This window comes from Physella acuta, unplaced genomic scaffold, assembly GCF_028476545.2.
Source record: "Physella acuta isolate Inbredline_101_S28 unplaced genomic scaffold, ASM2847654v3 ptg000592l, whole genome shotgun sequence".
NCBI lineage: Eukaryota > Metazoa > Mollusca > Gastropoda > Physidae > Physella > Physella acuta.
The window spans coordinates 238,429-265,015 of NW_026732111.1; the positions used below are offsets into that span (position 1 = coordinate 238,429).

At 33.5% G+C, this 26,587-nt stretch overlaps 2 protein-coding genes across 2 annotated transcripts; both read left to right on the top strand.

Moving 5' to 3' along the window:
- The first annotated feature begins 48 nt into the window (after window positions 1-48).
- Window positions 49-5,888, top strand: LOC131947407 (uncharacterized). The gene is made up of 3 exons (XM_059308621.1): window positions 49-57; window positions 142-196; window positions 5,320-5,888. The coding sequence occupies exons 1-3, from the start codon at window positions 49-51 to the stop codon at window positions 5,709-5,711; spliced, it is 456 nt and encodes a 151-aa protein (XP_059164604.1). The 3' UTR covers window positions 5,712-5,888.
- A 13,448-nt stretch (window positions 5,889-19,336) lies between these two features.
- Window positions 19,337-24,353, top strand: LOC131947311 (chromosome partition protein Smc). The gene is made up of 8 exons (XM_059308503.1): window positions 19,337-19,421; window positions 20,263-20,361; window positions 20,551-20,677; window positions 21,262-21,387; window positions 21,585-22,066; window positions 22,288-22,392; window positions 22,660-22,714; window positions 23,354-24,353. Exons 2-8 carry the CDS (start codon window positions 20,263-20,265, stop codon window positions 23,743-23,745), a joined length of 1,386 nt encoding a protein of 461 aa, XP_059164486.1. The 5' UTR covers window positions 19,337-19,421; the 3' UTR covers window positions 23,746-24,353.
- The last annotated feature ends 2,234 nt before the right edge of the window (window positions 24,354-26,587 follow it).

Below are 26,587 nucleotides of genomic sequence, written 5' to 3' on the forward strand. Positions count from 1 at the left end.
TCTGTTGGATTAAAGTTTATTTTTTAAAAATTTCCGTTCAAATTAACAATGATTTTGGTGCATACAATATGTTTATTGCTTATATATTTAAAACCGTAATATATTGTGATGCTTTCATTTATGTATTTTATTTTAATTTAGCTGGGTGAACTTGAAAATAGTATTTCAAAGTTGTCCAACGATTTTCATCGCATCGGTAAGTTCGGTTTAAAAATTGGTTAGAAACATATTTATTTAACAGTAGTGATTTAATGACATTTCGACCTTTTGATTTCCCATTTAAATGTAACAATAGTAAAAGCTATCATGTAATTCACACTGATAACCAATCGGTAAATGTTTTATACGTTTCATTACCATTGTTCAATATTCTACCTTCAATCTCTAACATTTTGTAAAAATTATTGCACTCTCTGCCTTTTAATTACACGGATATAATCATTTGTTAAACAAAGTTCGTTAGACAGACAGACCATAACGTGATGTTCGTTAGCCAGACCATAACGTGATGTTCGTTAGCCAGACAGACCATAACGTGATGTTCGTTAGTCAGACAGACCATAACGTGATATTCGTTAGCCAGAAAGACCATAACGTGATATTCGTTAGCCAGACAGACCATAAAGTGATGTTCGTTAACCAGACCATAACGTGATGTTCGTTAGCCAGACCATAACGTGATGTTCGTTAACCAGACCATAACGTGATGTTCGTTAGCCAGACCATAAAGTGATGTTCGTTAGCCAGACAGACCATAACGTGATGTTCGCTAGCCAGACAGACCATAACGTGATGTTCGTTAGCCAGACAGACCATAACGTGATGTTCGTTAGCCAGACAGACCATAACGTGATGTTTGTTAGCCAGACAGACCATAACGTGATGTTTGTAAGCCAGACAGACCATAACGTGATGTTCGTTAGCCAGACAGACCATAACGTGATGTTTGTTAGCCAGACAGACCATAACGTGATGTTCGTTAGACAGACCATAAAGTGATGTTCGTTAGCCAGACAGACCATAACGTGATGTTCGTTAGCCAGACAATAACGTGATGTTCGTTAGCCAGACAGAACATAGCGTAATGTTCGTTAGGCAGACAGACCATAACGTGATATCGTTAGCCAGACAGAACATAGCGTGATGTTCGTTAGGCAGACAGACCATAACGTGATGTTCGTTAGCCAGACAGACCATAACGTGATGTTCGTTAGCCAGACAGAGCATAACGTGATGTTCGTTAGCCAGACAGACCATAATGTGATGTTCGTTAGCCAGACAGACCATAACGTGATGTTTGTTAGCCAGACAGACCATAACGTGATGTTCGTTAGACAGACCATAAAGTGATGTTCGTTAGCCAGACAGACCATAACGTGATGTTCGTTAGACAGACCATAAAGTGATGTTCGTTAGCCAGACAGACCATAACGTGATGTTCGTTAGCCAGACAGACAATAACGTGATGTTCGTTAGCCAGACAATAACGTGATGTTCGTTAGCCAGACAGAACATAGCGTGATGTTCGTTAGGCAGACAGACCATAACGTGATGTTCGTTAACCAGACCATAACGTGATGTTCGTTAGCCAGACCATAAAGTGATGTTCGTTAGCCAGACAGACCATAACGTGATGTTCGCTAGCCAGACAGACCATAACGTGATGTTCGTTAGCCAGACAGACCATAACGTGATGTTCGTTAGCCAGACAGACCATAACGTGATGTTTGTTAGCCAGACAGACCATAACGTGATGTTTGTAAGCCAGACAGACCATAACGTGATGTTTGTTAGCCAGACAGACCATAACGTGATGTTCGTTAGACAGACCATAAAGTGATGTTCGTTAGCCAGACAGACCATAACGTGATGTTCGTTAGCCAGACAATAACGTGATGTTCGTTAGCCAGACAGAACATAGCGTAATGTTCGTTAGGCAGACAGACCATAACGTGATATCGTTAGCCAGACAGAACATAGCGTGATGTTCGTTAGGCAGACAGACCATAACGTGATGTTCGTTAGCCAGACAGACCATAACGTGATGTTCGTTAGCCAGACAGAGCATAACGTGATGTTCGTTAGCCAGACAGACCATAATGTGATGTTCGTTAGCCAGACAGACCATAACGTGATGTTTGTTAGCCAGACAGACCATAACGTGATGTTCGTTAGACAGACCATAAAGTGATGTTCGTTAGCCAGACAGACCATAACGTGATGTTCGTTAGACAGACCATAAAGTGATGTTCGTTAGCCAGACAGACCATAACGTGATGTTCGTTAGCCAGACAGACAATAACGTGATGTTCGTTAGCCAGACAATAACGTGATGTTCGTTAGCCAGACAGAACATAGCGTGATGTTCGTTAGGCAGACAGACCATAACGTGATGTTCGTTAGCCAGACAGAACATAGCGTGATGTTCGTTAGGCAGACAGACCATAACGTGATGTTCGTTAGCCAGACAGACCATAACGTGATGTTCGTTAGCCAGACAGACCATAATGTGATGTTCGTTAGCCAGGCAGACCATAACGTGATGTTCGTTAGTCAGACAGACCATAACGTGATGTTTGTTAGCCAGACAGACCATAATGTGATGTTCGTTAGCCAGACAGACCATAACGTGATGTTCGTTAGTCAGACAGACCATAGCGTGATGTTCGTTAGCCAGACAGACCATAACGTGATGTTCGTTAGCCAGACAGACCATAACGTGATGTTCGTTAGCCAGACAGACCATAACGTGATGTTCGTTAGTCAGACAGACCATAACGTGATGTTCGTTAGCCAGACAAATTATAACGTGATGTTCGTTAGCCAGACAGACCATCACGTGATGTCCGTTAGCCAGACAGACCATAACGTGATAAAGAATGGAACATTTCACTCACCCATAGTGCCAGTCTCTAGACCCGTGGGGGGTCGACCTACAGCGGTCTACCTTAGTACAGTAAGACATTTACAGAGCTGTAGTTTAAAATTAACTAATTTCAATTATCGTTACATTATCCTTTTATGTTTCTAATATAAAGAAGGAGTCCCATACGAGCCAGGGGTTAAATCTAAAACCAAATAATACTTAAAGACACAAAAAATTATTACATTTTTACTTTCTCGTGTATACGAAGTATAGAGTAAGTCTTGTAATCGTGCAAAAAAAAATCGAGATTTTTACAAATCTCGACGTTTTACACCTCACTGATACGGAAAAACATAATTTTGCAATCTTGTCCGTATGTCTGTGTGTATGTGTGTCTGTTTGTCTGTCTGTGTGTAAACACGATAACTTGAGTACCGTTACAGCTAGGTTGATGAAATTTCATTTATAAGTATTTTATCAAAATCGTAGATCCGTATCAACTTTTGAGCGATTTCCGATAACCGCAAGTGGTACTTTTTCTAATTTGATTTTTTTCAAAAGCATAAAACTTGAGTACTATTTCAGATAGATAAATGAAATTTCACACGTAAGTAAAAGATCTAATTCTCTACCTTCTGTCAAATTTTGAGTAATTTCCGTTGACTGGAAGTACTAATTTACGCTATTTCCGATTTCTCAAAAAACGAATGTAAATTTATAAAGTACTTATAATATTACGCACTATTATGCACATTTTGTTTTAGCGTTCGCTTGGTGCGCAATTCTTTTGTCTACGAGATTCTATTCTATTTTTAAAAGTTTAAGTACTTAAAAAATATGTCTATATTCCGAGTTAAATAAGAATATTGGAGAAAGTTTAAGGGAGATCACTCCCGGTTTATTAACATCTTAGTATCAAATTAATTTGTTGTATTATGAAATGCGCTATAGAATAGGTTAATGATGCTAATTTTGTCAGTCGTTTTATTAGAGTTTCAAAAGTACATTATAATAAATTTAGTTCCTGATATTCTTGTTACGATAAATTAACCTTATATAATTAAACTATACGGACTGATTGATTGTAACATAACGCATATATAGTGTTTCTTCCAGACTTTTTTCTCCGGGGGAAGGGGGCATTTGAAATTTTCGTGGGGGGGGGGGTGCGGGGCGGACTCTGTTAAAAGTATATCTTCTATATATTTTCTATTATATATTTCTACATACATTTCATTTCGTCCTGGAGAGGGGGGGGGGGGGAAGAGATGCCTTGAAGAAACTTTGCGCATATAACCTTTTTTAGTAGTAATGGTCTAGTGTTTCAATTTGTGATCTTTGACAAGATTATTTAAATTTTATGGATTATTATACACAAAGTATTTTTTTAAAATTGTTTGATTTGGGTTTGCCATTTTTACTTACATTTTGAACAAACATTCAAAACACATATAATTAGTTTATGTTTAGATTTAGTAACATAAACTAATAATACGACAATACGACAATGCACACATTATGGATCAAATCATCAGAGCATGAGGATCATCCATTTATTACTTTCACACGGGGGAGGTGGGAGGTGGATCGAATAAAATATACTTTTGTAAACGCATGTGGACTGGTGGGGGGGGGGGGGGGGGGTCGAGTCATTATCAACGTCCACATTTTGAATTTAACAACAACATACTTTTTAAAAAATGAACATAAAATGTAGGTTATACGTTAAATCGGCAGTTCTCGTGTTGAATGTCCCCAGCACAACTGGTAAATAAATGTAGCCAAAATGTCACTGTATATCGCCAACCTAGGACAATAAGCGGACATTTTTTTTTATTTTTGGGAGGGGGAAGGGGCAGTGACCGCTACAATTATCTAAAATATTTCACGGTATTTCAAGTTTATTTTTTAAACATTTCAAACTATTAAATCTTAACTTTTATTCACGATATTTCAAATTTATTGGTTAAAACAGTTCAAACTAATTAAAGCTTAACTTTAAAAAACAATAAGATTTGGCTCTGATTGATGTGTAACTAAATCATAGTAGGCCTACATCATTAATTGTCAAAGCCTAAGACGACGGAGACCTAGTGATTTTCTACAAGTAAAAAACTATACATTACAGATAGATATTTAAATAACAGCACGTGTATAATATGCTCGCTTGGTCAGGTGTGTAGGGCTCACGGTCAGCGGGACTAGGACTAAAGGGGGGTGGTTTGTTATGGAAACATGTGTAGCGTTAACTTGTGTTAGAGTAATATTATGACGTCACGTTGATTAGCTGAATTTACCCTAACCCATTTATTCGTTAATAGCTTGACAGCTAGACAGATACAAATGACATTACAAATGACATTTAAATTCCAAATTTTTGTGAACGTCATAAATGGATGACACCATTCGTGAAATTGAACATGTAAATCAAACATATGTTTTCTAATCAACAGAGTCACGTGTATGTAACAGATATGCTTGTCATGTGGAGCTTGTTGATCACACACCTGCCAGTACTGGATCAATTATTTCAACATTTTGTGCAGTACGTGGATATAACGGTCAACATTTTAATCATAGAACAGGAAAATTTGTATCACCACATGATGGTTTATATCTCGTCTGTGTGACTCTGAATGAATGGGAAGGTAAACAGATTAGAGTTGGCGTGATGGCTGGAGGCAGGTGCTGTACGGCTATAGAAGTGAAATGTGCCGACACTAGCGCTGCTGGGTCAGTGGTTGTTGACATGAAGAAAGGTCAAGAAATTTACTGTAAAGTGTCTTACGCAGAACAAGGCGCAACGTTGTCCAACTACAGTAGTTTTACTATCGTTAGTTTATAGAAGTACAACACAAAACATGGTGGATGGTAAATTCTCAAACAATAAAATATGTAACCACCATGTTAAACACACGCTAACAAATTATTATGTGTGTAGACTACATGTCTACAAAAACTTGAATGGTTTATATGTCATTTGCTTGGCCATCATTACACAGTTCCAAATAACTAAATGTGATCACCAATTAATACGTTGTACTCGACTAAACATATATCTCTATTTTACATATCTTTTTTTCTTTGTATAAAAGCACTATAATAAAGGTGCATGTGTTATAATATAACAGTTTGTTTTGTTAACCATATATTGCACGCTTTTTTGTTTGAACATGCAACATTAAATTTAAATCCATAGTTGAGAGACTGGTATGCTAACAAATAATGTATGTATATATGTGTATATTTATATAGGTTATTTATTGGCTATATATATATATATATATATATATATATATATATATATATATATATATATATATATATATATATATATATATATATATATATATATAAGTATCTACATATATGTTAGACATGCTACCCAGTTACTAAGGGATATATAACTGATTTGCGGACTCCACAACATAACCGTTAATCATCTTGAATCTATAGGCCTATACTATCGTATGAGTGATATAAATTCTACATACAGCATCTCCTGTGTTACACAAGCATAAATAAATATAAGAAACATAAGGCTGGTAGAAAATTACATCGCGAGTAACCTTAAAATCGTATAAAAGAAATAATACGACTTTAAAAACTGAACATTATTAACATACAGATCTACAGGAATTTGTGGAATGTATTAAAATGTGTTAACATTTTTAAATTTATTCTGTACCAAAAAAAACGACGTAATATGCAATGGGTCAACGACGTCATACCTCCACGTCATTATCTCCGTGTTCAGGTAAGAGCTGACACTTGCTTACACTAAAGTCCGTTGTTTGATGCCTCTGCCAGATTAGCCTCGATAACCAGAGAGAACAACACATCTAGCCAAGAAAACTGATAAATGAAACAATTGCTGGCGTGCACTTTGTTCTTGGATGTTCAAAGGCTATGAGTAGAAAATCCAGAAATAAAAGCAGACGAGGGTCGGCGTGGTCGAGTCGGTAAAGCTCATGGTTGCTAAACCGAAAAAGTCTCCAGTTCGAACCCTCGGGCAGAAGAGGCTCGTTAGTTGGGGAAAGTCACTCTTCTAGGAGAGACAACTCCAAAATCAAACAACTGCTGCCTTGTAGTTTGTTCTTGGTTGGACAAAGGCTATGGAAGCAAATCCCAAAAGAAAATCAGGCTGAAATCGGAGTCAATGGCCTCAATGGCGCATAACCAGTTGACACGTATTCCTTAATTGTGATGGAAGCATGGTCGAGTCGGCAAGGCTCATGGTTGATAAATTCGAAAAAATCTCGAGTTCAAACCCTCTGTGACAGATAAGGCTCGATCCCTTCCAACACATTAAGAACGAAGGAAAAGAAGAAACGCAGCCGAACGCAGTTCCAGCGTACGATAGAGCGGATAACATGTTCACAAGCAATACTACATTCTGTGTGAAGACATACCCTCTAATGTAACAACACGGAATGCCACTGTGTCATTTATATGAAAAGATTCTGTTTAAATCTGCCAAGACTAAGACTGTTAATTAATTTAAGGAGGATACGGACATTTAAAGGAACTAAATACAAAATGGCAAAACGTTTTCTTACATTAGCCTCAATAGTATTTGTTTTAGTTTAAACACATAAATATCAAATGTCTATTTATTATTCCTCGGTAATAATAATTTTATAAAGCACTATCTTAGTTGATAAATTAATTATCAGACGTTAACTATTTATTAAATCTATTTCATTATGGATTAATCGACATTATTCACAAGAAAGTTAATTTTAACATTAAGCAGACGAGCATTGTTACTTATTCGGATGGACACTTAAGAAACACGAACGTCAACACGTCTAAACTATGAATTGACATCTAGATCTAGAATATGATTTCTATTTGCTATAATCAGTCGCTATAAAATTAAACGTTAGGTCCATGAACAAGGCGTAAATTAACGTAATTAATTAAGTTGTTTTGTTGTATGTTGAACAAGGACCAACTACCAAAGTATTTACTGCAGGCTGTAATCACAATATCCGATTACGTGTGCATTTCTCATTAGATTTCCAGGTTTTAATTGTTAAGTATAGGTGCTCACATTTTGAGGTACCTAATATTTCTCATGTGTAAACCTGGTACTGATATGTTTAAGTGCATACTTTTAGACGGGAGCCGGACGTTTTCCCGAATGGACACTTGCCCGAATGCGACAAATGCTCGAATGGACACTTGCCCGAATGCGACAAATGCCCGAATGGACACTTGCCCGAATGCGACAAAAGCCTGAAAAATGCAAAAATTGAATACAAAATTATATAACCAAATAGGCATCTTAATCAATTCAAGTTTGAAATGTTGATAATCAACACAGTTTTAAGCATAAAAACACCTTTGTTTATATTTTTAAAATTTTGATTTTTTTTTAAATATGAGAAACTGCTGTAAAAATTCTTTATTCTTTAATAAATGCAAAGTGATGTTGGTGGCGGTATCATAAAATTCTTTTGATGTAAGTTTTGAACGCCTTGTTTAGCCGACGTGTTGCGGTGGTTATATAGCGAAATAGAAAAAAAACATTACAAGTGTTTTAAATAATAAACATAAACTTCGTTCAAAAATAAAACAACGATATTTTATTTTCGATTCTTTTGGATATAATACATAAAATGAAAAGTTCGAATAGTTTAGCTACATTAGGTACTAGTTCATAGAATTATTACAACCTCAGTTGCAAAGTCTGTTGAATAATTTAATTTTTCACTGTGCTGATAGTGCTAATTAATTATTGAAGGTTAGTTTATTAAAAACATAATTTGTAAACATAGTGAAACTAATGAATATATTTATAAATGTAACATTATTATCTAATTCGGAGTGATTATTTTATCTTAAATATAAATGCACTAATGTGCAGCTTATCGATTAGTTTTTAACACTAAAAACTAAAACAAATATAAATGGAATTTTTTTTTTTAAATAAAATAATGTGAAATGAAAAAAGTGTTGTTTTAGATTGCTTTTAAATTTTGAAACGTATGCAGTTTAATGCTCACTCTTACGAGGGTTAAGTAGTCAGTGATAATTCAGGATATATATATATTACAAAGGAAAGGAAGAATCCAGAAACACACAACACAATCATTCAGAATACTCGGTTGTTGAATCAACGGGAGCAGAAAAACATGTTAATGTTAACCATTGTTTTTTTTATTGGCACTATAATCGTTTTATCACGCGTTTATGATGACATCTTTTAAATCAACGGTTTGTATTAATGTAGAATTCGTAAAGCAAATTGTAATAGTGTATGTCTTAACAAGACTCAGTTATATACTTAAAACTTATTGAGCTAAAAGCATGTTACACTATTTAAATAATTTGATATATAACTTGTTGGTAATTACCTTTAACACAATCCATATACATCAAAAGTAGTCCATTATCATGGGTGCAAGACGATAGCGACATATGTTATTGTTGTTTTATTATATCTTATCGTCATGTTTGGTGTTGACATCCTATAAACAATATAAAAACTATAAACACTATAAACACTATAAACTCTATAAACTAACGATAGTAAAACTGCTAACCCAGGACAACGTAGCTTCTTGATCACCGTGTATCACGTAAAAATAGAGTTCTTGACCTTTCCTCATGTCAACAACCACTGACCCAGCAGCGCTAGTGTTTGCACATTTCACTTCGATTGATGTCCTTCACCTTGCTCCAGCCACCACAGCAACTTCAATCTGCTGACCTTCACATTCATGTAGAGTAACACAGACAAGATATAAACCATCATGTGGTGAGACAAATTTTCCTTTTCTTGGATTAAAGTGCCGACCGTTATATTCACCTACTTTACCAAAGTGTGACAATACTTCACATCCTTCAACTGATGTGTGATCTTCCAGCGTGATACAGCAAGCGTACCTGTTACGTACACGTGTCTCTGTTAAATAGAACAAGCATTAGGGTGTGTTGAACATATGAAACGTTCCATCCATTTATAACCTCTTTCTTTTATGAAATAATAATTTTTTTACTGAATAAATAATCTCATGATTTTTTTAAAATAAATAAAGTGTACATGAGATCTAAGTACGACTCCATGTGAAGGCTACGTGTAAATGGAAACACAGAAAAACCCAGTAAAACTGAAACTTACATCGAAAATGTGTCCATTAAAAGGGTTTAATTAAGAACAATACGAAGCGCTAGTTCCCTGTACAATAAGTCAATGGTACCTCTGTAGTAAACAACTGATCTGGCAAACATAATTCTATTAACTAACTTGTTGTGAACTGACAACTTATTATAAAGTTCCATCAGCCTTTGGTTTATTGACATATTTAAAAAAAACATGCACTAAAATAATTAAAAATTAGTTAAACTTACAAATATTTTATTCACTTTTTAAAAAAAGCTTTAGGATTAAACATGTAATACTGACAATGAAACTTTCGTAGGAAAAACTCACTTTATATATATACATTATTAGTATGGCGTTAGAGATATGTGTCATAATAACCGAGTCCAACCCCCTCGTCCCACCGCTAGTGGGTATCTACCCCACCCCCCTCCTGCCCCACACCTGAACTGTGACAGCGTGTACTGCCCTCCCCACCCCCACCCCTGAACTGGGACACAATGCATCAGTCCCACCGAGGATTTTGCAGGCGCCCGTCCCTCCCCCTCGCTGGAATGCCGGGGTCATGCAGGGGTTAAGGAACCCAAAGGGTCAAGCTTGGGCCAGAAAGATAGGACAGTTGAACGTTAGGCTTGCGATGATGTAGTTGTGTTTTTGTATTGTGTGAAAGGGCTGGCCCCTAAAGCTGGTCACTATTAATGTTCAAATCATTTCCTTTTTACTTTCTCGTATATACGTAGTATAGAGAAAGTATTGTAATCGTGCAAAAAAAAAAATCGAGATTTTTACAAATCTCGACGTTTTACACCTCACTGATACGGAAAAACATAATTTTGCAATCTTGTCCGTATGTCTGTGTGTGTGTGTGTCTGTCCGTGTGTGTGTCTGTCCGTGTGTAAACACGATAACTTGAGTACCGTTACAGCTAGGTTGATGAAATTTCATATATAAGTATTTTATCAAAATCGTAGATCCGTATCAACTTTTGAGCGATTTCCGATAACCGGAAGTGGTACTTTTCCTACTTTGAATTTTTTAAAAGCCTATAACTTGAGTACTATTTCAGATAGATAAATGAAATTTCACATGTAAGTAAAAGATCTAATTCTCTACCTTCTGTTAAATTTTGAGTAATTTCCGTTGACTGGAAGTAGTAATTTACGCTACTTCCGATTTCTCAAAAAACTAATGTAAATTTTAAAAGTACTAATAATATTGCGCACTATTATGCGCTTTTTTTTATTTGCGTTCACTTGGTGTGCAATTAATTTGTCTACGAGAAATGTATACAATACGATTTTCTCGGCCTAAACTTTTATAACTTTTTACTTTATCTAATTAAATTCTAATTAGATTCTAGATATAGATCTAGATCTCGATTCTAGATCTGGACTAGATCTACGGAAAAACTATACGTAGTCGCTAAGATCTGGATTTAGACTATCTACTAAAAACAACATAACTACCACTGAACCGCCGGGTTTTTAAAGAAATCTTTTAAGTCTCTTAATTATGAGATTCTATTCTATTTTTAAAAGTTTAAGTATTTAAAATGGATTAAAAATCATAACTATATCCCCAGTTACCATCCCCTGTTGTTTTATATAAGAATATTCGAGAAAGTTTAGGGGAGATCACTACCGGTTTATTTTATACAAGACTAGAGTAGTAACCATTAAAGTTGTTCAGCTGAAATTGTGTTGGCGTTTCATTTGAACCTCTCACTGCAGTCATCATTACCATCATATACCAACCATACCGCTGACTTCGCTTCATAATAACTGTTGGTATATATGTGTGTGTGTATATATATATATATATATATATATATATATATATATATATATATATAGAGAGAGAGAGAGAGAGAGAAAGAGAGAGAGAGAGATAGAGAGAGAGGTAGTATGTGCTATATGGTGAACACATGTAAATTTGCCTCAAAGCTAATTACCTTTGATTTAATGATTTCCTTTGATTGTGATGTACTGATCAATATAGTATTATTATTTTCATGTAAAGAAACTATCTGTTCAGAATGCCTTTTTAACTCAAGTGTTATATTGTCGAATTTTTATGTGTGAGTTTGCATCTCTTTATTTTGAGTAAGTTGTTTTCATGTTCATTCATATCTAGAGACAGTTTCTTTAGTGTTTTTGTTGGACTCTGATTCTTTTGCTTTTAAACTTTCAATTTCTTTGTTCAGTTCCTTTACTTAAGTTAACTCTTTCATGATGTTTTTTTAAAATTCCTTTTTTTTCTCCACTTAGATGTTCAAAGTTTGAAGTCATGATACTTTGTTCTCTATTTAAGTGGTCCCTCCATTGTTTTATTTCCGATATGTCATCTTTAACTTTTTCTTGTGTGTCTTGTAAAGAAACTAAAGTAGTCTCTATAAGGTCCAGTCGACTGATTATTTCTGTGATATATTTTAAAATTAATATTATTAAAAAAGGTTAAACATTTTTTTTTTAAATCGAATAATTTTCTTGAAGAAATGTAAGTAGTTTTTACTATTTCGATTTTAACATGTTATACCCGCTTTTTGCTGACATAGTTTAGTGACTTCATGTGTTGATTCAAATTATGGACTGCTAGTGAAACTGATACATCACAAAGGGTAATCTCCCTTTTATGTTTTTACATTTCACATATTTGCCTGAACAATCAAGATACATTTTTTATAAACTGTTTGAAAGATATATTTTACCCAGATACGTAGGTCTATACACCAGAGTAAAATATTAAATAATTCACAACAATGCTTTACGTCAGAATGTTGGTCACTAAAGTTGTATGTGCTTTGACTATAATTTTTTACTAAAGCTCTTATTGTGTTTAATTACGTTTTATCATCTGGTATGTTAAACATAGCTATAAGCAGGACGTGTTTATTTGAATTTTTTTCTTCATCTCTATGGCAGTTTTCTAAAATGAAAACCATAGAACAAGTGCGAAAAAATTAGTAATAGACGTTTGTGTTCTAGTTATCTGCAATATGTTGACTATTATTTTGAGGCTTCTGTATCAAATAAATGTATCCAATCTCGAAAGTGTACTTGGCACCCAAGAGAAGAGAAAGATTAAAAAGTGAGTTCTATATTTACAAGGTGTCATCTAGAATTGAGGGAAAGATTAAAAAGTGGGTTCTATATTTACAAGATGTCATCTAGAATTAAGAGAAAGATAAAAATTTAGTTCTATATTTACAAAATGTCATCTAGAATTGAGGGAAAGATTAAAAAGTGAGTTCTCTATTTACAAGATGTCATCTAGAATTGAGGTCGAACATGTAACAGAACACATGATAGATTTGGAAGAACAGATACGAGTTGTGGAACCTGTTATTGGAATTATGAAAAAAGAAAGCAATAGTTGTTTGTAGTTTAAAAATATGTAAATATATTAAACTGGTATGTCCTGTATACAATTGACTGACATATATTTTAAACTAAAAACTCTATTTTCATAACTTTCATCAGGCAGTAGATAAAAGTAAGATCTGGATAGAAGATACAAATGACAACCCTTCTTTGACCTACATCGAGTTATGCAAGGAACTCGAATCAGCGACCACGGCCTTGTTGGATGTAGCGGCAAATATTATAAGTAACTGATTGGAAAACAATAAGATTAAAATATATTTACATTTTTGTATTTTATCTTCTATTGTAGTAATAAGTATAGTTTAACATGCAATCATAATATATGCCATTCTAAATGTTGTGCAAGGGTGGTTATTTAAGAGATAAAATTAAATGTATATTCCAATCATCCGCCTACACGAACAAATATTTAAACTACACCAACATAGTATTCATAAACAAGAATTAAAGCATTAATTTAGTCTAATATTATAGTTAGGTATAATGTTCAACAGGGGAAAATAAAGAGCCCTTAGATGTCGAGGTACCAACGCCATCTTTCTCTCAGTCTACACCACAAACTACAGCAACAGAGAAACGTTACCAAAGTGAATCAACAAATCAAGTCACTAAACTAGTTCCAAACACAGATGGTATTAAAAAACATTTTTAAAATAAGACTACTTTTAAAAATAAAATATAAGGGTGTATACCTTAAAATTTTTTTTAAAGAAAAAGTATTAATAAACAAGTACGTTGTTTTACTATTTCTAGGTTTAATAACACTTACCCAATCTCAATCTAAACTTTGTACAATACCCATTTGAACTGACCTAACTCTACTTTAGCAAGAAAGAAAATCAACTGTGACTATTGTAATACTAACCCAACCAAAATTGTTTTATGAAATCTTTATAAAATTATATTTTGATGACTAAAATATATAAACTGCATTCAATATTTAGTATTCATTTATTCGTCTGAAATAAAAACGGGGCGGAAAATATTAATAAATTAGATAATTTAAAAATTTAAAAGGATGCAAATAATAATAAATCGGATTTTACTTTATTTTTATTTTTAGTAATTGATGCACAACAACACCGAACAATTAATTATATGATAAACGTTAGTATTCGGATTACGGTTGAGGTTTGAGTTATTAGGGTTTCTTTTCAGGTTAAATTTCCTCAGCTCAACCGAATAAATAAAGTTCCGTTTCCTAGTAAATTTCGTAACTATTAAGGCTACGATTTCAGTCAAATTCCATTTAGTCAATTTTCCGTTTCCGGATAAATTTTCGTTTTCAGTTAAATTTCGTTACCGGATAAAATTATTGTTTTTATTTTTAATCTACTTTCAGTTTACGTATAGTTCCCAGCTAAATCTTGTATTCCGGTTGAAAGTCCTGATTAAGTTAAAATGCTGGTTCTGAATAAAGTTTCGTTTCGGTTATATTTGGAGCTGATTAGGATCTAACTTTTAATATCGAACTAAATTTACGGATCCGGTTAAAGTGCGGATTCCGGATAAAGTTCCGTATATTTTTATATATTTCCGTTTTTGACTAAATTTCCTTATCCATCCAGTAAAATTTCCGTATCCGGTTTAATACCTCCCTGGATAAAAATCCCACTTCAATTATATTGTGTCTCCAGTTAAATTACTCCTTCTTCTGTCGTAGTTTCAGTATCTGGCTAAATTAACGATTCCGGTTAAAATATCGATATTTTAATTTTTTCCTAAATTGGCCATTTATCTAGTAGATAATATTGCCACTTTATTTTATTATGCTTTACTAATGACATTTTAGAAATAAAACAACGGAGAAACAACTATGTAACAGAACAGAGTGACGTGGTGTTAAACATTGAACAACTAACAAACAAAGTAAAAGAGATGAACGAAGATATTGAAAGTTTCAAAGAAAAAGAATCCAAATTAAAAAAAAAACACTAGAAAAACTGTCACTAAATATGAAAAAATATGAAAATAACGCACACAAAATAAATAAAGAGATGCAAATTTGCACAGTTAAAACACACATTATAACACAAGAAATGCAAAGACATTCTGTTTTAATTGTTTCTCTACAAGGAGATAACAAGCAAATCATGGTCAATATATCAACCAAACTTGAAGAGGTGCAATCAGAGATAAGTTTTTATTTGGTAATTAATTGGGTACACAATTCTTCACCTACTTGTCATTTTACTGACGCCATATTTTATAACCAAGTTTATAAGAAGTAATTACATGTTAGATAAATAATATATCAACAGGAAAACCTTTAATTTAAAACTAATTTTAAGGCACAAATTTAAAAATGCAATTTATTCAGCAATAGAAATAGGCAAATTTAGTTGTTATCAATTAAAATCGTCGGCTATTTAGCACAGTGTTATGCGCAAACGCCTACAACATAGATTGATACACAGTGACAAACTGATTCAAATCTTTAACCAGATTTTGGATACTAGGGAAGAGAAAATATATCTTGTAATTATTGATATTAAGAAATAAGTAGTAATTTTCATAAATCATGATTTAACTTTTAATACTCTATTATTAGACAAGTCTAAAACATGTTTTCGTAAATACTTTGATTTTTATAAAATAGCTTCAAAATATTGTGTATTCTAAATCTCATTAGTTGCCATACCTAATTAATGTCAGTGGATTAATTGTATGTTGTATCTAAGTATGTGATTATTTTATTTTTCTAATTTAAACTTAATTTTTATTTAGTTTGGCAATGTTAAAAATAATATTTCAAAGTTATCCAAAGATTTTTAAACAATCGGTAAGTGTGCATTGTAAAAATCTAACCATATAACAATTTGATTAAAAAAACATGATTTTTATTCATAAATAGTGTTTATTTTTCGTGCATCGTGATAATGGTTTTGTAAAACATTTTGCAAAACGACAGACATGTTTACTATAGCAGTGATTGTTTTGCAGCAAATAACACACATTGTTGCTTAGATAAAATGTTAAAAATTTCCATGGGCTCTACATTGAATATATACATAGCGGGCGGCCAGACGCTTTGCAAAAAAGTCATATAGTAAAAAGCTTGCCTTGATCGCCATAGTGTAATATTCTTAAGCATTTGCTATCTAAATGCGTGAAAATAAACCTGGAGTGATCTCCCCTAAACTTTCTCGAATATTCTAATATAACACTACGTGGGATGGTAATTTGTAATATAGAAATGATTTTTGTTACGTGAAATGTTTCTTCCAGATTTTTCTCTCGGGGGGAGGGGGGGGGGGGCTGTAATTTCCGGAGGAGCGGACATTGTTAAAAATAAACATTTTCTATATAAATTCCATTTCCTTCAGGGGAGGGGGAGGGGGGGGGGGTGGGGGTGGAGACATGCCTTGAAACAATTGACATTCTCTAAAAATTATGATTTAATCTACCAGTATGTGTATACAGAGGCGTCGCGAGGCGGAGGTGGAAGTGCGAACCTCATGTGGTGACACCAAATAGACTTAAAACAAATGTTGAAAGAAAGTTTAGTTTCATAATGGAAACACTTCTAGACTTTATATACCTCAGCTGTTTAGTGTTGTGTTCAGATAAAAACTTGTAATTACAGATGAGTTGAAGAATGGTGTACGCAAGTATTTAGAAAATTTAAATTTTATTTTGACTTACCTTTAATTGTAATTTAGTAATGCTGGTTGATACGTCGGCCATTATATTAGTAATATCTGTGTGAACTTGCATTACTTTATTTCGTTTGTGTAGGTTGTTTTCATATTGTTTTTTTTATCTAGAGACAGTTTCTCTAGTGTTTTGTTTCTGCTTTTTACTTAATTGTTCAATTCTTGTTGTGCTGTCGCTCTGTTATGTTAGCATGTGTTCTCTCCATTGTTTCAATTCTGACACCTCATCTTTTGTTTCCTTCCTTGAAGAGAAACTGTAGCTTTCTCAACAAGTTTCACTCGATTTGACAAATCGGAGTTGATTAAGATTGATTCTAAGTATAGATATAGTTTACATGGTTTAAACACATTACAAAAACAAAATGAGAGATGCTTCCACAGACTAGCAACAACAAAATAGTTATTAAACTAGTGTATTATAACAACTGTTTTAAATTAAACTAGTGTATTATAACAACTCTTTTAAATTAAACTATTGTATTATAACAACTCTTTTAAATTAAACTAGTTATTATAGCAACTCTTTTAAATTAAACTAGTGTATTATAACAACTCTTTTAAAATAAACTAGTGTATTATAACAACTCTTTTAAATTTAAACAGTAAAAAACCTTTTAGGCAACAATAGTTACAACACCTATTAAGCTAATATTTGTTCTTAATTTCAGAAACCCCTCTCATCAGTTTGAGATTCCTTGGTGCCTGTTACACCAGGTGTCTTGTGTTGTAAAACTATCTTGGTAGACTGCATGTTGCATTCTGTAAAAAATGTTTGGTCTAACAATGAGTTATTTGAAACTTATAAAAAAAAGTCTTTCATTGGTAGGAATCTATAATTTAATTTAGAAAAAAGCTCTAAAACAAATATGCTTTTATCTTGACCGAAAGTCACTCTCAGTTTAAACGTTGATTTGGTTTACTACATGCTTAATCAATCTAAAGTAAATATATTAAACAATATTTGTTTAAAAAAACCTCTTGCTTTGTGTATGCTCAACATTAAATAAACACTATTCTCTAAAATAATAGCTAAATTCCATACCTAAATTTTCTGTTATATGTTACACAATTTATATTTCAAAACTGAGAGTAAAGAACTAAAACCAAAAGTTGAACATAGCACTAGAGCAGCCAATCTAACAGCAAGATACACATGTTCAGTTTACCAGCTATAATATCTAGATGTTTTATCAATATAGCATTCGCGGATGTTACCATGGAAACTACATCTTTAAATGCCATATCATTGTCAGACGTTTTATCCATCCAGTTCCTTGTTTTTATTTTGATCTAATTAATTAGAGCAAACAAATTACTAGAAAATAGTTTCCAAATCTTGATACATTATTAGTTTAGTTAATATAAATGCTCATTGTTAGCAAAGGCATAAACCATACAAGAAAATATAAATATTTTTAAATACAGGTTAATAAATTCACATATATTCGATTTTAAGTATATAAGTGCATTAGAAACATATACGTTAGACTAACATGTATGACAGAATCACTTAAATTACTTTGTACATGAACATGCATGTTCTCTAACTGTTCCAACAAAATGTTCAAAGATTCAAGGATGGGGTTGTACTCAGACATCTGCATGTAAGTGATAGATAGGCTAAATAAATGTTCATTTGAAAGTAACATCTACATGTGTTTTATAAAGTGGCACCTCTACATTGCTTACCGATAAAGTGATCATAAATGCATGTGACTCTTAATAACATACAGTGGCGTAGTTAGTGTAGGGCGGGTGGGGAGGCTGCCGACCTTAATGGGGCGTCAAATCGCGTAGAAAACATTGATAGCTGAGGTATTGAATAGTCTAAGTGTGGCTAAAAAAAAAGTAGTGACTGGTTAAAAGCGCCACCAACCTTTTCAAATGGTGCTGCGGTGGGGGGGGGGGGGGGGGGGGGAATTTTTAACAAACGCCACAAAAAAAAGTGGGTAGGGGCACACAATTAAGAGTTCGCATCGGGCCGGCTTGGGACGCTGCGCCTCTGATAACATAATTATAAATGCAGATGCAATAGTCCCAGTGAAGTATTTCAACTGCGAGACACAAATGTTACGTAATTTCGCATTTTAGCGCCTCGATATATGATATATCGTGGTGCAATTTCGCATTTAAACTTCACACGCGTTAGTCGATGTGTAAATAATTAAAACGTTGTGTATGAGATCTACAATTGTTAACTTAAATTTAGATAGAATGTTGTTTTGATGAAACAGATTTCTTGTTGTGGCTGATCTACACGTAATTAAATCATCACTACAAGAAAGATAACTCTAATAATGACAACGCGTTTCCGGAAAGCCCACTATTATTTAAAGGAGGAAGTTCTGCAACTCTACACAATTCTAGTCCTTTGATTCCTCACAACAAAAATACGCCTACTTAAGGTACTGCTAATCTTTAATCTATTTCATCTATTTTTAAAATAGCATTTCCTTTTAATCTAACCAAAAAAACTTAAAATAATGAATTTTAAACTAAATCAAAAGCTCTTCTACTTTAATTCTTACTAAGCTATTCTTATTATTTTTTAAAGTATAAAGCTTGATAATAATTTCCATAAAAATATATTTATTAATAGAAAAGAATGTAGGTCGTTTTATTTAAAACGTATTTTATTACTGTATAATTAGGCAATTCATAGATAAATATTAAATAGTTCATCACAACGCTGGATAGATAATGAAAGTGAAAATCGGAAATACCCAAGTGTATAATTTTAGCAAAGTTTAGTAGTTAAAGGATTTAACTATGACGAATGAGCGCAGTGGATTTTGTTATAAAAAATACGTTATGTTAACAATACTTCCACTATCAGATCCTATTCCAGGATACTTTACGATATAGTCATCTACATATTGACGGACATTAATAACATGTGCACTGGACTTACTATTCTAATGAAAACAAATAGACTACATATTATCATAAAATGATCTATATGAAACGACTTTAGATCAGTGCTTCTTCCAGCTTTCTTCTCCAGGGGAGAGGGGGTGGCACTTAATTTTTTTTTGGGTGGAGGTGAGGGGGGAGAACTAAAATTCCAAGGGGTGGGAGGGGTGGGGCGCCTACTGTTAAAAGTATATATTTTCGATGTTTCGTCTGGGGGCGGTAGATTATCATAGGGGGGGGGGGGGTAGCCTAGAAGAAATACTGCTTTAGTTTTACTTAGTGATGATGACAGAGTTAATATATTTTTTTTAATTTAGTGTTATTAACATTTAGATGCCTTCAAGAATTCACGTCAAGTTTGTTACAGAGCGCAAGAAATATTTGGAAGAACAGATAAAAGTTCTGGAACCTGTTTTGGGAAATATGAAAAATGTAAGTCATTACAAACTAAAAATTCTTCGTTATACTTAAAATGTAAAGATCATTTTATTCACGATAAAGTAGGTTTAGAGTTTTTCGAAGTGCATGTGTTAAAAAACACAGAACAACCACACGTGTTTAGGAATAAAGCTCTGCCACACGTGGCAACTTGAAAATATTGTTGTTGTTTGCTTTAACCAGGTTGTTGCAAAAAGTAAGGCGTGGCTAGAAGAAAAAACTGACCAATCATCTGTCAGCTACATCGAGCTATCACAAGAACTGGACACAGCAGCCACGGCCTTGTTGGATGTGACGTCACATATTTCAAGTCAATACTCCAATAGTTTTTATAATTTAAAATCTCAAAGCCGCCTATGGTCAGTGGCGTAGCGAGGTCGGGTTTAACCCGGTGCGGCACTTAATGGTGTCACCCCCCAGAGTAGTATCGACCCTTCCCGGGGACAAACTTTCGATTTGCACCCCCCCCCCCTCAAACTTTCAATTTGCACCGCCCCCCTCAAACTTTCGATTTGCAACCCCCCCCCCCCCCCCTCAAACATTCGATTTGTACCCCCGCTCGAGTTTTCCTCTATATATTTTGCTATTTTTTGCCTTGGTGTCACCCCCCTAAATGGTGTCACCCGGTGCAGTCCGCACACCCCGCCCGCATCCCCTCCCCCTCGCTACGCCTCTGCCTATGGTAATGTAGTCTCTGTGTTCAGTAATGAAGTGTTGGAACTATTTGTGTTTGCTTAAATTTGGATGATAATCAAAGTTTTTTTTCATCAGAACATTACATGGTTGGCGTTATAGTTTAAACTAGCTAAACCAGTAAAACTTATTGTGTGTACTATAGTATCCTTGTTCAATTAAACTGCAATTAAAATAAAATTATAAATCCGATTCCACCAGACGAGGACAACATGGATGTCAACAAACCAACGCCATCTTTACCACAGCCTGACACACAGACAACAGCAACATTTCTAACAGTAGAATCAACAAGACAACTCAAGACACAAGTCACACATACAGCGGGTATATTATAGTATGCTTTGGTGTAACACGTTAAATAGCATCATCATATACTCGATATAATTTTAAAATATGTACATGTATTGTATTTTGTAAAAAAATGTACGATTGATACCTTGGTTTTGTTTAATTTTTAACACACTTTTTTTTCAAGATTTCGGTATTTTAAATTTCAAACTTATATTTGTGACTTTTCTCAGTTGAAGAACATCCTGACCTAGAGCGTAGACTCGCCTATATTGAAACAACACTATCTTCACTACAGGACACACAACACAAGTCTACAGATGACATAGCAGAAATAAAACAATGGAGAGACAACATTGTAACAGAACAGAGTGACATGGGGGTAAACATTGAACAACTGACCAAAAAACAAAAGCAGAATTTTAAAAACCTCAGAAAACAAATGAGTGAACAAGATAACAAAGTAAAGGAGCTGAAAAAAGAAATTGAAAGTTTAAAAGAAAAAGAATCCAAGTCAAACAAAACACTAGATAAACTTTTTAGAGATATGAAGGAATATGAGAATAGCGTATACAAAATAAATAAAGAAATGCAAGATCACACAGACAAAACAGACAGTATAACTCAAGAAATTAAAACACATTCTGATAAGATGTCTAACCTACAAGAAGTGCTTTCTAAAAATATGCTGAATACATCAACTCAATTAGAAAAGGTAAAATTGCGAATTATCTGTGTACACAATTTTACACATACTGGCCACATAACTTATTTCACATTTTATAACCTGGTTAAATCTAAAGACAACTTATTAACTGTATCAACAGTTATACCTTTAATACAATACCAATTTTAAGACACATGTTTTTGATAATTATAATGCATAGTAAAAATAATTAAAATTGTAATGCTTTTATTCAATTTTCTGCTCTTTAGTACATTTTAATAAACAAGCTACTGCACCAAAGATTGATGCCCATTGAAAAATTGATTCAAATCTTTAACCAGAAGTTGGAAACAAGGGAAAAAAGGATAACAAAGGTATAGGGCTACGTGTAGTAATTTGATAAAAATAAACTATGACGTTGATAATTGTGCATTAATTTTTAACACTATGTTAGCTGACCAGTTAATACCATGTTTTCTAAATTAAGCGAAACATTTAAGCCTTTATAATTATAAAATAATCCCTGTTTTAAATTATGTTCTATTCTTACAAGCTGACACACCCTGTTAAAATCAGCGCAGTGATTTTATGTTCTACGTAACTATGTGATATTTTCAATCACTTTATAAAATCTTTTTTAGCTGGAAAATATTGAAGATGCTATTTCAAAATTGTCCAAAGATTTGAATCTAATAGGTAAGTTTGTCTTACATTTTTTATTCCAAATCATACAGCTAGACAGACCATATCGTGATGTTCGTTAGCTAGACAGACAATATCGTGATGTTCGTTAGCCAGACAGACCATATCGTGATGTTCGTTAGCCAGAACATAATGTGATGTTCGTTAGCCAGACAGACCATAACGTGATGTTCGTTAGCCAGACAGACCATAATGTGATGTTCGTTAGCCAGACAGACCATAACGTTATGTATGATTATAACATAACACAAATAACTATTGCTGTACTTTAGTGACGTATTACGTCACCTACTACACTCGTAGTTTTAATACGTAGGACACGATAAACTATCACCACTAACGCAGAGGACCGTACTAAACTAGTGGTCTAGTGTTTCATTCTGTGGTCTTAGACTTAATTATGTAAACATTATGGATTATTATACACAGTTCATTTTTTTCAAAAACAATTGTTTTATTTGGGTTAGCCATTTTTACTTACATTCTGAACTGCATGCAAAACACATATACTGAGATTATGTTTAGTGTTAATTACATAAAATAATTAAATAACAATTCACAAACATATGAATCTAATAGTCAGAGCATGTGTGGAATTAAACATGTACATCATAAATGTTTTCTAATCAACAGAGTCACGTGTATGTAACAGATATGCTTGTCATGTACAGCTTGCTGGTCCCACACCTGTCAGTACTGGATCAATTATTTCAAGATTTAAAGAAGTACGTGAATATAACGGTCAACATTTTAATCAAACAACAGGAACATTTGTATCACCACATGATGGTTTATATCTTGTTTGTGTAACTCTACATGAATGGGAAGATAAGCAGATTGGAGTTGCTGTGATGGCTGGAGGCAGGTGCTGTACGGCTATAGAAGTGAAATGTGCCAACACTAGCGCTGCTGGGTCAGTGGTTGTTGACATGAAGAAAGGTCAAGTAATTTACCTTGAAGTGTTTCACGCAGATCAAGACGCAGCTTTATCCTGGCGCAGTAGTTTTACTATCGTTAGTTTATAGAAGTACAACACAAAACATGGTGGATGGTAATTTTTAAAACAATCAAATATGTAACCACCATGTTAAACACACGCTAACAACTTACTAAGTGGGTAGACTGTATGTCTACAAACACTTGAATGATTTACATGAAATTTGTTTAGTTATCATTTTGTTTGTATTGATTTAATATGATCACTAATTATGTTTTCTACTTGACCAACGTTATAGAATATAAGTATGTACCATTTCCTTCACTGTATAGGAGCACAAATGTATTTGAATACGTTTGGTTTGTAAAAAAAAATTAAAATGTATTTACATTGTTAACAGAACCCTTGAGACAAACCAAATGAACTTCCACAAAGACGAATATTAAAATATCTTCACTGTACATCATCAGTATGTGCCCTATGTATCGAAAGTAGGCTATTAATCCAAGTTAGTCATTTGTAAAATAAAAATTACAATTATTTTTATTTTACTACAAGTCTCCGTAATTGTGAACACTACATTCGTTCAATAAATAAATGACAGCTTATCTGTATTAAAAACATGTTTTCCTTTATTTAGTAACACTGTATCTTTAAATTAACAAACATCAACACAAACGAAAATCGTTACATCTATTAAACTAAATAATTATTTATATAACTACTTATATAAACATGTGTATGTGTAACAAAAAAGTGTAACACATAATTGCTACAAGAAACATCGAACTTGAAATTAGAAGCACATGATCCATTATCTTTATATAAATTTAGTTGAATACATTCTAACCTTAAAAAATCGTTATTTTCATTACACATATAAGACTTACAAAATCATTTACTGTTGATATACATCATATATGTAATGAATATATGACGTCAATTATATATTTTGATATATGAGAGATTTAAGTGTTGAGTGCTGTACCAGTAGACCGCTTATAACTTCTGTAACAGATTAGTGTTGAGGAGTAGAATAAAACAGGTTAGTTTATTAAATTTACATGATAATATTAGACATTGTTTTATTTCTACATCATTTCAAAAATAAGGTGTATAAGAAACATAACCATAGTGAGAAATTCTTGATCTCTTCCTTTTGCACTTTCATAGGGTACTGTTGCATCAACTTGAGGAATACGTTTAAAACTCCATGAAATATGCTTGAGTGTATGAATATAACCCGTTCAAACTATAGTTCTGGTCATTAACACAAAAAATTACTAGCCCACTCTTTTGTTTATTTGATTTAGTCTAAACCCAAAGTACAGTTGGACTGACCCCACACGGTCCACTAAGATCAGATATGTTACCGTAAATGTAACCAAATATCAGTAGTATATTAGGTCCCTTTTGGGTCGCAGGCGCAGGCGCAGGGTGAGGGGAGCAGGAGCAGGAGCAGGAGCAGGAGCAATGGTTATATAGGAAAATACTCCCTGCCTGGGTGAGCCGCAGGAACAATGACATATAGCAAAATACTCACCCACCAGGCGCAGCCTGCCGCAGCCGCAGGAACAACGAGATATAGTAAAATACTCCCTGGGGGAGCAGGAGGTACACCGACATATAGTAAAATACTCACCCAACTGGGTGAAGGTGGGTGAGCCTGGGTGACCCGCAGGAACAATGAGATATAGTAAAATACTTACCCACCTGGGTGAGCAGGTGGGTGAGGGTGGGTGAGCCGCAGGTACAATGAGATATAGTAAAATACTCACCCACCCTAGGGTGGGTGAGCAGGAGCGGGAGTAGGTCAGTAGGTCACCACCGGTGACCTTGTGACGTAATTAGTAACATTATGACGTAATCATTGACCTAGTTACGTAATTTTAATGAGTTTTTTTAATTAGTTTTAATGAGTTTTTTAAATTTTAATTAATTTTTGACCTAGTTACGTAATTTTAATGTTTTTTGATTAATTTGATTTTAATTACTTTGTTTGTGTTTTGTTTGTTTATTTTTTAATAAGTTTAATTAATTCGATTTTTATTTATTTTGTATTTGTTTGATTTTAATTATTTTAATTTTGTTTGTTTACTTGTTGTTTAATTTAATTACTTTGTTTATATTGTGTAATTTTTATTGACTAGTTACGTAATTTGATTATTTGTTTACTTTTAATTATTTTTATTGAGTAGTTACGTAATTGGATTTTAATTTTTTAAATTTTTAAATTTTAAATTTTATTTTATTAACTAGTTACGTAATTTGATTATTTGTTTGAAATTCATTTTATTTCTTTGATTTTAATTACTTTGTTTATTTATTTATTTGATATATTTCTTTTCTTTGTTGTTTAATTTGTTGGTTTGTTTATTTGATTGTATGTCTGTTTTTAAATTCTCCCCTACAACGAGCGTGTACTAGAACAGTCTCTGTATACCAGCCTTTAACCAGACATGTATCACCTGTTACGTATCGACCGCCCGCGAAGTTTTCTCGGCGCTGCCCGTTTTAATGGGAATGTATTGATCGCACCCACGGGACCATCGGGACAACGGGCGCGTTAATATTGATTCCACACACGGCCATCAAATGATGGTCCGCCTAATTAATTTGGTCATGCATCGTGGGTTTATGTCGACTACAAACATCCATTAGAGACACCTGTTACTCGCTAATGGCACCCGACACGTATCGATCCACATGCGATCCTTTGTTCTTATCAACCACCGTACAAGGGCCAAGTTAATATTGATCGAACCCACTGACCATCAGTATGATGGTCCACCTATGTGTAATTTTTATTAACGAGTTACGTAATTTGATTTTAATTTTTTTAAATTTTTAAATTTTTAATTTTATTTTATAATTAGTTTAATTATTATTAACGAGTTACGTAATTCGATTTTAATTTTTTAAATTTTTAA